At 40.7% G+C, this 11,611-nt stretch overlaps 1 protein-coding gene across 1 annotated transcript; it reads left to right on the top strand.

Moving 5' to 3' along the window:
- Positions 1-3,911: 3,911 nt before the first annotated feature.
- On the top strand, positions 3,912-10,253 carry LOC103518557 (chondroitin sulfate synthase 1-like; the record flags this gene model as incomplete). The annotated part of the gene is made up of 4 exons (XM_026830322.1): positions 3,912-4,129; positions 4,373-4,829; positions 9,292-9,555; positions 10,036-10,253. Coding segments are annotated over 4 exons (1,157 nt in total), but the record flags the coding sequence as incomplete, so codon positions are not given.
- Positions 10,254-11,611: the final 1,358 nt, after the last annotated feature.

Here is an 11,611-nt window from a genome sequence, read left to right as displayed (position 1 = left end):
GGACCTCGTTTGGAAAAGAACCAAATACCTAATGAACTACTAGTTAACTGGTTATTGTCATAATTTTCTCAAGGTAATCACTTTATTGATTGATTAACAAATCAACGGGTAAAACCCATGTATTACACCCACTTGATCTGTATGTAACTACATTGTACTCGATATTTGGGGGAACGAGTTTATTATTTCTGAACAGAAATTTCAATCCATTAAGTGTTGGAAGTTTCAACGAAAATCATGGGACCCGTTCGAGAGTTAAGGTGAAATAAATAAATAAACAAACAAACAAACATGCAAAAAAATGGAGATTAAAGGAAAAAAAAAAAAAAAAAAAAAAAAAAAAAAAAAAAAAAAAAAAAAAAAAAAAAAAAAAAAAAACGAAAGGGGAAAAAAACGAAAGGGAAAAAAATCGAGTTACCTAAAACTCGAACCTCACTTTGTTCAGTCAACTATATTGCCCTACTATTAATTCGGGATCTGAAAGAAACAGAAAGGAACAAGAGAGAAGAGAGAGAGAGAGGAAGAAGGAGTAGGAAGAAAAGGGGGAAGAGAAAGAGAGAGAGAGAGAGAGAGAGAGGAGGAGAAAAGTTGATAGATGGAGGGAGAGAATCAGGAGAAATAAAGGAAGAGAGAAGACGAGGGAAGGAGAGAGAAAGGGAGAGAGAAAGCGGAGAAAGAGATAGAAAGAGAGAGAGAAGAGGATGGAAGGAGAGAGAGAAAGGGATTCAGAAAAATAAAATTTTCCTGACAAACCTCAGAAAGAAGAGAAGCTGACATCGAATAAGAGAGAGAGAGAGAGAGAGAGAGAGAGAGAGAGAGAGAGAGAGAGAGAGAGAGAGAGAGAGAGAGAGAGAGAGAGAAAGGGGGGGAATAAAGAGAGAAAAGAAGCTGAGACCGAATAAGAGAGAGAGAGAGAGAGAGAGAGAGAGAGAGAGAGAGAGAGAGAGAGAGAGAGAGAGAGAGAGAGAGAGAGAGAGAGAAAGGGAGAAAGAAAATGAAGGAGGGAGGGAGAGAGGGAGTTTAAGATGCAGTACATGATGTGCTCAAACCTACGTTTTCAGAAGCCTTTAACACGTTGGACGCCAATCCATTTTTTTCTCATTCACTACCTACCTGGTACCAATTTCATTCTAATCCGAATACACGAAAAGCCGACCTATACGTTGTATAAAATCGAAGGAATTGTATCTTCCTTTCCAACACCTTTACAAATCTTCAGAAAATAACCGGCTTTATTTGTGCCACACAGATTTGTTCAAAGGTTTTTGTAGCGGCCGACAAAAGCTCCTTTTCTGTGGGGTCCACCCCAGTCCGAGGGGGGTCCTTACCCCCTAAAAATTGCCCTGTCCGCCTGTCCCTCTATCCACATTATTATTGAATCGAAATAATTTACTTTCTGAATAATAATAAATTAATATAGAACCTCTCTAAGACTACAGAACCTTCTGGGAAGCATGGCATTCAACGTGTTAAGAGATAAGAGCTTCTACACACATGGAGGTTCTTAAAATTTTCCACCCCGCCCCCTTTCCTAATCAAGTTTTAATTTTAATGCCTCTTTTCTTTTTATTTCTTCTTCTTTTTTTTTGTTCTTAGTTTAGAACTTCATCTTCGTCTTCTTCCTCCTCTTCCTTCGTCCTATTCCTCTCCCCTTTCTTTTTCTACAACTTCTTGTTCTCCTCTTTTCTTCTTCAAAGTCATCTTCTTTTCCTCTCTCCTTTATCTCCTTATTCTTTTTCCTCTTCTTCCTGTTATAACGTAGCATAACAAAAGTTTCGAACAGTAAACCTTGCTTAGTTTAAAAAGAATGAGTTGAATTGAAGAGAACGCCTTAGGCAATGATCCACAGTTAAAACTGCACTACTGGTGGTGGGCCGTTAAGCTAACAGGCTGGTTAGAGGCTGAAAAGAAGGTTGTTGAAATCCACCATGGGACTTGTTAAAGTTCGATTCAAAAGGCTAGGAATCGAACACGAAACACCCTCGCATTCAAGCTTCGTGTGAGATGCATAAAGATGCAGTGATTAGTTTAATGTACATTAACCGTAGGTAAGTCGATGCTATAATTCCAGCGAAACTACCGTATTTTACAAAATAAACAGTTCTTGTTCTACAAGAAAAATACGCTTGCTGTGAGAGAGGTATCATCCCCACACTCGGCACTCTTCCCCTACTTCTTACGGTTGTATTGTAGTACCGATTATCGATTCCACGTATCTTCCACACATGAAGAACTCAAATACCGGCTCACCACAAAACCCGAGACTTCAGCCTTTCTATCTCACCATTTCCTTCTTCGTTTACTTCACCATTTCAACACTGTCAGGTAGGCCTCAGTTCTTGTTCTACAAGAAAAATACGCTTGCTGTGAGAGAGGTATCATCCCCACACTCGGCACTCTTCCCCTACTTCTTACGGTTGTTTTGTAGTACCGATTATCGATTCCACGTATCTTCCACACATGAAGAACTCAAATACCGGCTCACCACAAAACCCGAGAGCCCGAGACTTCAGTGCTTCACTCTTCCTGTTCGTTGTTCTATTCTTCTTTTTCTTCTTCTACTTCACCATTTCCTTCTTCCTCTTCTACTTCACCATTTCCTTCTTCTTCTTTCCTTTCTATCTCACCATTTCCTTCTTCGTTTACTTCACCATTTCAACACTGTCAGGTAGGCCTCAGTTCTTGTTCTACAAGAAAAATACGCTTGCTGTGAGAGAGGTATCATCCCCACACTCGGCACTCTTCCCCTACTTCTTACGGTTGTTTTGTAGTACCGATTATCGATTCCACGTATCTTCCACACATGAAGAACTCAAATACCGGCTCACCACAAAACCCGAGAGCCCGAGACTTCAGTGCTTCACTGCTTCAGTCGTGATTTAGTTCTCGTCTGGTGAGCAATGTGAGCATCGGTTGAATCGGTTGTGTGATTCGCACTTTAACGTTCGATTATCTTTATCTCGAAGTTTACCGGTTTGATCGCGATTTACATGTGATTAAATGATTTTCAAATACCTATTTCGAGTGATTTTTTTAAACTACCTATTAGGTATTATTTCTGTGCTTTTCCGCCAATAAGGGAGCACGATGTTCTTTGCTTCTCATGATGATAGTTTTTCTTCTTTTGAGCCAATATAACTTCATGTGTTTTTAATGGTAATCCGTAATCCTTATTCAGAGATTAATTTTATAGTCTCAAGACGGCTTTTCTGTGAATATAGTAGCTATCCACCTTCATACTAAGAAAGGTGTTTTTAACTTTGACTAAAGAAAGTAAAAAATACAATGAAGAGATTAATTTTATAGTCTCAAGACGGCTTTTCTGTGAATATAGTAGCTATCCACCTTCATACAAAGAAAGGTGTTTTTAACTTTGAGAACAAGTATACCTTTCAACAACCATACCTAGTTACTTGTACTTGGTTTGTTAATTTATCCACATTATACATACCTACATAGAATAGAATATATCTTATTTATCCTGCCCGAATAGGACGGCAAAGTCCCTTCACCACAGCAATCTGAATAAGGTCTCGTATATTTGATGGGTTAAAAATTAATACAATACATGTTATAACAATACAGTTAATGCAGTTATCAGTAACAATCTTAATCTATAAATGAGAAAATTGTATCTATGTTTGTGGCTATCTGCCGACAAGAAAATTCTGTTCAACTTCTAGAGTATAAATGGAACTTCCTAAATTTGAATGTTAAAGAAGTGCAAGATCTGCGGAGTTGCCAGGCAACGTTCGAAACATACAACAACCAGATTCGGTGATTCCTTTGAAAATGTAACCTCAGATCCCACCAACTCCTAAAGACAATGTTTAAATAGTAATGTAAAAATAGCAATTACTAATCCTTAACCCTTAATCCTTAATGATGACTAATCCTTAATTCTTGTCCAGGGCGGGGTAATCAGGAGGAGTTCGGCCTGCTCAGTTTGGAATACGATGAGAACTTCTGTATGGGGGGCCCAGGGGTGATCATGTCCCGGGCCACTCTGGCCCTGGTGGCCCCCCACATTAAGTACTGCCTGAAGAACCTGTACACCACTCATGAGGATGTGGAATTGGGGAGGTGTGTTCAGAAGTTTGCTGGAATTCCGTGTACGTGGTCTTACGAGGTAAGCATTACATCTTTATACTTTTTTTTAGTCTTATCGTCCCGGAATCGAAGAGAGGATGTAGACATGATAGGAGAAAGCCAGCCGTTACGAAAACAAACATCCGTTCAGGATAAAATCCGCCTTGGACGGCAATCGAACCCGCGGCCTAGCACTTACAAGGCATCAGAAGTCAGTTTATCAACCAAGTTCAAACTCGGATTGTGGTCCCCGGCCATTGAACTTTTTTTCCTTTGTCCACAGGACTTTGCATGGGCCTCTACTTGGGCGTCCTCTTGCGGCCGAAATTTCTCAGTCTCGCCGCTCTCCATTTCTCAACGCCAAGGCCCGCGGCCGACCCCGTTTCAGATGCGGGGGCCATACTCCCGCGAGGGGAGGAGATTGTCCACAGGACTTTGCATGGGCCTCTACTTGGGCGTCCTCTTGCGGCCGAAATTTCTCAGTCTCGCCGCTCTCCATTTCTCAACGCCTAGGCCCGCGGCCGACCCCGTTTCAGATGCGGAGGCCATACTCCCGCGAGGGGAGGAGACACAGGGGCAAACAGACGGCTGGTCTAGCAGTGCAGGAGAAAAGGGGCGTGGCATCAGTGACGTTGGCCTATCAGAGAGCGGCCTGTTGTTTGTGGGCGTCATGACGGCCAATAGCTATTTGAACACGAGAGCCACGTCTGTGTACGACACATGGGCGCGGGATATTCCAGGTGAGAATGGGTTGAATTGAAGAGAACGCCTCAGGAAAAAGAATAGAACAGAATAGAATAGAATATACCTCTTGTTTATCCTGCCAGAATCCAGAATGAGACTGAAAAGTACCTTTACCCCAGCAGTCTAAACAAGGTCTCGTTTATTTTATGGGTTTAATAACGTAGCGACACAGGGGCAAACAGACGGCTGGTCTAGCAGTGGAGGAGAAAAGGGGCGTGGCATCAGTGACGTTGGCCTATCAGAGAGCGGCCTGCTGTTTGTGGGCGTCATGACGGCCAATAGCTATTTGAACACGAGAGCCACGTCTGTGTATGACACGTGGGCGCGGGATATTCCAGGTGAGAATGGGTTGAATTGAAGAGAACGCCTCAGGAAAAAGAAAAGAATAGAATAGAATAGAATACACCTCTTCTTTATCCTGCCAGAATGAGACTGAAAAGTACCTTTACCCCAGCAGTCTAAACAAGGTCTCGTTTATCTTATGGGTTTAATAACGTAGTATGACAAAAGTTTTGAACAGTAGACCTTGCTTAAGTTTAAAAAGAATGAGTTGAATTGAAGAGAACGCCTTAGGCAATGATCCAAAGTTAAAACTGCACTACTGGTGGTGGATTTCACCAATATTTTTGTAGTCCTTAGAAGGCCTGTTAGCTAACAGCCTGTTAAGTTTCATTTGATTTCTATAGGCTTAACAGGGCCGTTAAGCTAACAGGCTGGTTAGAGGCTGAAAAGAAGGTTGGTGAAATCCACCATGGGACTTGTTAAAGTTCGATTCAAAAGGCTAGGAATTGAACAGGCTGAAAAGAAGGTTGTTGAAATCCACCATGGGACTTGTTAAAGTTCGATTCAAAAGGCTAGGAATCGAACACGAAACACCCTCGCATTCAAGCTTCGTGTGAGATGCATAAAGATGCAGTGATTAGTTTAATGTACATTAACCGTAGGTAAGTCGATGCTATAATTCCAGCGAAACTACCGTATTTTACAAAATAAATACCGGAAAAGTTTCGAAATTAGTTTGTCCATTTATATGACAGTTAGTAAAAGAACATAAAAATGCAAGGAAATCTGGAAAAGAAATGTAGTAAAAAAAGAAAAGCGATTATTGAACTTTCCAATAGATACCTTAAAGCCGGGTGTACACGTTTCGAATTGTCTGCAGACTTATCCTCCTCGTCTCACGTTGTCTGCCGACACATCGTACGTGTGTACGACAAGTTTTCACAGACATGTCTGAAACTGACCACATACACGTTCTGTCAAAAGACAAGGTCGTGAGATCAAGCTGGCAAATACGCCTGCAAATCGTGTATAAGGGACTTATTGCAAGTTTTAATTCAAATAGTTTTCAAAACGGACTTAACCCATAAGAGGAGAACTTTTTTCTTTCGTTGGATCTTGTTGAAATTTAACCGCTTCTAACTCCAGACCGGTACTGAGAAAATATGTCAAATAATAGTGAAAATAGTAGGAAATTTTGTTTTCTAACTAATAGACATCTAACTAATAGACGGATGCACTCTGACGTAGAGCAACTGAGATATTAGAGAAAAAGAGAGAAGGGTTTGGTAAAGTTTGGTGTGACTTTAATGTAGGCCTCGGCTCTCATGGGTTAATGCAAGTTTTAATTCAAATAGTTTTCAAAACTTCAGATACAGGTGACTAAGTAGGTTAATAGTTTCGAAGTTCAGCCAAGGATAGGAGCGATATAGGTGTAGGGATGGAGGAAACTTTAGTAGGTCAGGTCTTGTCAACCGAGAAAAGTAGCGATATAGAAGGATAAAGGAAACTTTAGTAGGTCAGGTCTTGTCAACCAAGAAAAGTAGCGATATAGAAGGATAAAGGAAACTTTAGTAGGTCAGGTCTTGTCAACCAAGAAAAGTAGCGATATAGAAGGATAAAGGAAACTTTAGTAGGTCAGGTCTTGTCAACCAAGAAAAGTAGCGATATAGAAGGATAAAGGAAACTTTAGTAGGTCAGGTCTTGTCAACCAAGAAAAGTAGCGATATAGAAGGATAAAGGAAACTTTAGTAGGTCAGGTCTTGTCAACCAAGAAAAGTAGCGATATAGAAGGATAAAGGAAACTTTAGTAGGTCAGGTCTTGTCAACCAAGAAAAGTAGCGATATAGAAGGATAAAGGAAACTTTAGTAGGTCAGGTCTTGTCAACCAAGAAAAGTAGCGATATAGAAGGATAAAGGAAACTTTAGTAGGTCAGGTCTTGTCAACCAAGAAAAGTAGCGATATAGAAGGATAAAGGAAACTTTAGTAGGTCAGGTCTTGTCAACCAAGAAAAGTAGCGATATAGAAGGATAAAGGAAACTTTAGTAGGTCAGGTCTTGTCAACCAAGAAAAGTAGCGATATAGAAGGATAAAGGAAACTTTAGTAGGTCAGGTCTTGTCAACCAAGAAAAGTAGCGATATAGAAGGATGGAGGAAACTTTAGTAGGTCAGGTCTTGTCAACCAAGAAAAGTAGCGATATAGAAGGATGGAGGAAACTTTAGTAGGTCAGGTCTTGTCAACCAAGAAAAGTAGCGATATAGAAGGATGGAGGAAACTTTAGTAGGTCAGGTCTTGTCAACCAAGAAAAGTAGCGATATAGAAGGATGGAGGAAACTTTAGTAGGTCAGGTCTTGTCAACCAAGAAAAGTAGCGATATAGAAGGATGGAGGAAACTTTAGTAGGTCAGGTCTTGTCAACCAAGAAAAGTAGCGATATAGAAGGATGGAGGAAACTTTAGTAGGTCAGGTCTTGTCAACCGAGAAAAGTAGCGATATAGAAGGATAAAGGAAACTATAGTAGGTCAGGTCTTGTCAACCAAGAAAAATAGCGATATAGAAGGTTGGGGAAAGTTTAGTAAGTCGGGTCTTGTCAACAAAGGATAGGATTGATGGAGGAAACTTTGGTCAGTCGAATCTTGTCTCAATAAACGAAGCAAGAAACCTGGAAGAAGGTTGTGTGACCTTGTTGTACAATCTGCTTACAGCATTCCTGATTTCCAGCGACAGGGTACGACCATAGTGTACGTAACCATGATATTTATTTACTTTCCGTGTACGTAAGATAGGGAGGACACATATCTCACGGTGTTGAAAGGAATGGGGTTTAAAACTTCCTTGTATCCATGATTATAAATTGTTTCTTTTGTTAATTTATCATTTTTTTATTTTGTTTTGTGTACCTCTTTGTAAATATTGTAAAATTCTAATAAAGTGTTATATAATAATCGGTCGATGTAGACTGATCCGTCCACACTGCCTGACTGAATCGATAACATAGATTTAGCTCGTCGATCGACGGCCGGCCGACTATGTGTGGACTGTGGACACACCTTTAGGTTGAGTTGCCAAGGGACCCACTGAAAAGCTAGCCGAGTCGCATTTTGAGTAGGGCTGCCCTATTTCCTATGTCTGACACAGACAAGAGCCCCTCCCCAATTGAGTTAAGACTCGAAACTTGCATGGTGTTTGGTTTCCAAATGGAGTTTTAATTAAAGACATGTGTTCGTGAGAAGAAAGAACGCCAGTTGGGTCCCATGACCTGTTTTCTTAACGTAGTCGACTACCCGTTGGGTCCTGGGGTTTTGAGGGTCCAACTACCAATTGGGTCGCGGCTTTACTACCAGTTGGGTCCCGTATGCCTGTAATTACATGGATGAAAAAATAACAATTACCAAAATTTTCGGTAATTATTCAGGAGCCACGACAATGGAAAAGAAAGCTTATTTTTGTGTTTAACCTAACCCTATAATAACACTGGCCACTGCTCATTTGTGACAGTTCCTTTTAGTAGCAATTTAAGAACAAGAAAAAATAAAAATAAATAAATCAGGTATCAATTTAAGTGTGCGACCCAATTGGTACCCTCTCAAACCCGGGACCCAACTGGTCACTGACCTTCGCAAAGTCGGGACCCAATTGGCAATTGGAAGCAAAAAAAGGCTTTGGGACCGAATGGGTTTCCTCCCCGTGAGAATTTGGAACAAGCTTCTGTTATCGAACAGATAGTGATGTTCAAATAATGCATTTCGTCCCATTTACATAGATTAGGATGCAGATTTTATTTGTTCCCTCTCGTATTTGGATAAGATTTTGATTGTTTGAGAATAAGTGAGAAGAAGGATGGGATAGGAGAAAGCCAGCCGTTCCGAGAACAAACCTTATCTGTTTAGGATAAAATCCTCCCTGAGCGGAAATCGAACCCGCTAGAAGGTTTTTTTTAGTTAGTAATATGATTTATATTAGATTAGATAGGTAGGAAACTTTGTTTAGTAATTGCCCTCCCTGTAGGGCGTTAAACAAGGTTAAAAAAACACATTTCATGAAATTTTCTGCGACAGGTAGTAATATGATTTATATTAGATTAGATAGGTAGGAAACTTTGTTTAGTAATTGCCCTCCCTGTAGGGCGTTAAACAAGGTTAAAAAAAAAACACATTTCATGAAATTTTCTGCGACAGGCCGCGTCGCGTTTTTCACCTCCGAGAGTTCCACTCTGCCCGCCGCGCGACCCGACCTGCCCCTGGTCAAACTTCGCGGTGTCGATGACTCCTACCCTCCGCAGAAGAAATCGTTCCTGATGCTCCAGTATATGTGGGAGCGGTATGGCGATAAATACGAGTGGTTCATGAGGGCGGATGACGATCTGTATGTGCGGGGCGAGAGGTTGGCGAGAATGCTGCGCTCTGTGGACAGCTCGAAGCCGCAGTTCATTGGACAGGCGGGTGAGTGCAGCAGTGGTCGTGTGGCATATTGTTCCTTAAACCAGCGGCGGCAGCACGTTGAATGTACCAGTTCCGTACGGATCACTGAAGTTAAGCAACGTTGCGCCTAGTACCTGGATGGGTGACCGTCTGGGGAATTGAGGAGACGGGTAGCTTGTCGCCAAATGGTGGGTAAAACCTCCGTCAAAAGTTAGTTGTTAAAAGTGACGCTGAACCCTTAAACCTACCTTTCCCCAACCTTTACTCCTGCAGTCTAAACAAGGTCTTATGTATTTGGTACAGAATAGGTGTCAATTTTATTATAAAAACCAAAGTTACCCTAAACCCCCTTAAAAAAAAAAAAAAAAAAAAAAAAAAAAAATCGTAATTACTAATGTTTGTAAAATATACTCATGTTTGTAAAATAGTAATTAGCAATTACTAATCCTTATTCCTTAACCCTTAATCCTTAATGATGACTAATCCTTACTTCTTGTCCAGGGCGGGGTAATCAGGAGGAGTTCGGCCTGCTCAGTTTGGAATACGATGAGAACTTCTGTATGGGGGGCCCAGGGGTGATCATGTCCCGGGCCACTCTGGCCCTGGTGGCCCCCCACATTAAGTACTGCCTGAAGAACCTGTACACCACTCATGAGGATGTGGAATTGGGGAGGTGTGTCCAGAAGTTTGCTGGAATTCCGTGTACGTGGTCTTACGAGGTAAGCATTACATCTTTATACTTTTTTTAAGAGGTTTGACAGAGGGAACTGTAACTGTTAGGGTCTTATCGTCCCGAAATCGAAGAGAGAAGGAAGAAAGAATAGGAGGAAAGCCAGCCGTTCCGAGAACGAACATTATCCCATCAGGATAAATCCGCCCCGAGCGGGAATCGTACCCACGGCCTAGCGCTTACAAGGCACAAGGCAGACGCGCCACCAACCTATGTAACTAGGCTGGCTAGTATTACATTTTTATACGGGTCTAGGATTTACTTTGCCCTTGGGATCAAATTAATTTGAAAAAACCATTTACTGATGAAGTTTTGTAATGAAACAATAAGATCTATTTACCCATACCTAGCTAGCAATCCTAATCTTTAAGCTTTACTAGTGAATTAGAAGAGTTATTAGTCTAGGTAACAATAAAATTTATATTACCTAGTAGGGTTGCCATAAGTAGGTAAATTTTAGACCTTGCTGAAAATCTTCAAATCAGTGGAGATGTCAAAACTCCGAATGTCCAATACATTGCTAGAAGACTACCCATTGAAATCAGTGGAGATGTCAAAACTCCCATATACCCATACAATGTATTTAGTCAGTGGAGCCGTCTGAACAACCACTTCAGAAATAAAATTAGTCCGCATTGGATCTTTCCCAATTGAGTTTTACAATTTACGGAATTATTGTCTAGCTGTCTAATGATGAGATGCTTGTAAAAAATAGGTATTAGTATGCATGTAACTGCTATTTTATTGCCATCATTATTTCTTAATGCTCTGTCATCTTGGTCATAATTTAATCAAAATAAAACTCTCATTAATAATAATAATTGTCAATCCCGCCCATCCGGACATTCACCAAAGGAAAGTTTGCAACATCTACGATATATCGCGGATGTAAATTAATTATTATCGCAGACGAGCTCGTTAACTTAATTATTTGACGTAGGTACTTCATTTCTTAATTACCTATTATGTAGATGCGATAAATGTTAATAATCTATTTTGCCATAAAATGTACCGCTCGGCATTACACTACATGTATTAATCTACCGCTGGCCATTACACTACCTAATAATTAACTGTAGGACGTAGGTTACTTAGCAGTAGTAATCTAAATGTATAATTATCCAATTGAAATCCGTACCGTACCTATGTGGTAATGTGAGAGATTATTATTTATGATAGTCTAATATATGTTGCCAATTGCTTCCCGGATGAAATTTGACATGATTGTGTCCTATATGTTGCTACACTGAGACAAAACTAGGGTGCCGGAAGTCCCATCGAGTGACTGGGTTCCGGCACTCTAATATTGAACTCCAACATCGGAAAGCGCGACACTATAATAACTTT

Source organism: Diaphorina citri, unplaced genomic scaffold (genome assembly GCF_000475195.1).
Source record: "Diaphorina citri unplaced genomic scaffold, Diaci psyllid genome assembly version 1.1 scaffold2248, whole genome shotgun sequence".
In the NCBI taxonomy this organism is placed as follows: Eukaryota; Metazoa; Arthropoda; class Insecta; order Hemiptera; family Psyllidae; genus Diaphorina; species Diaphorina citri.
This window is presented reverse-complemented; position numbering and strand designations above follow the sequence as displayed.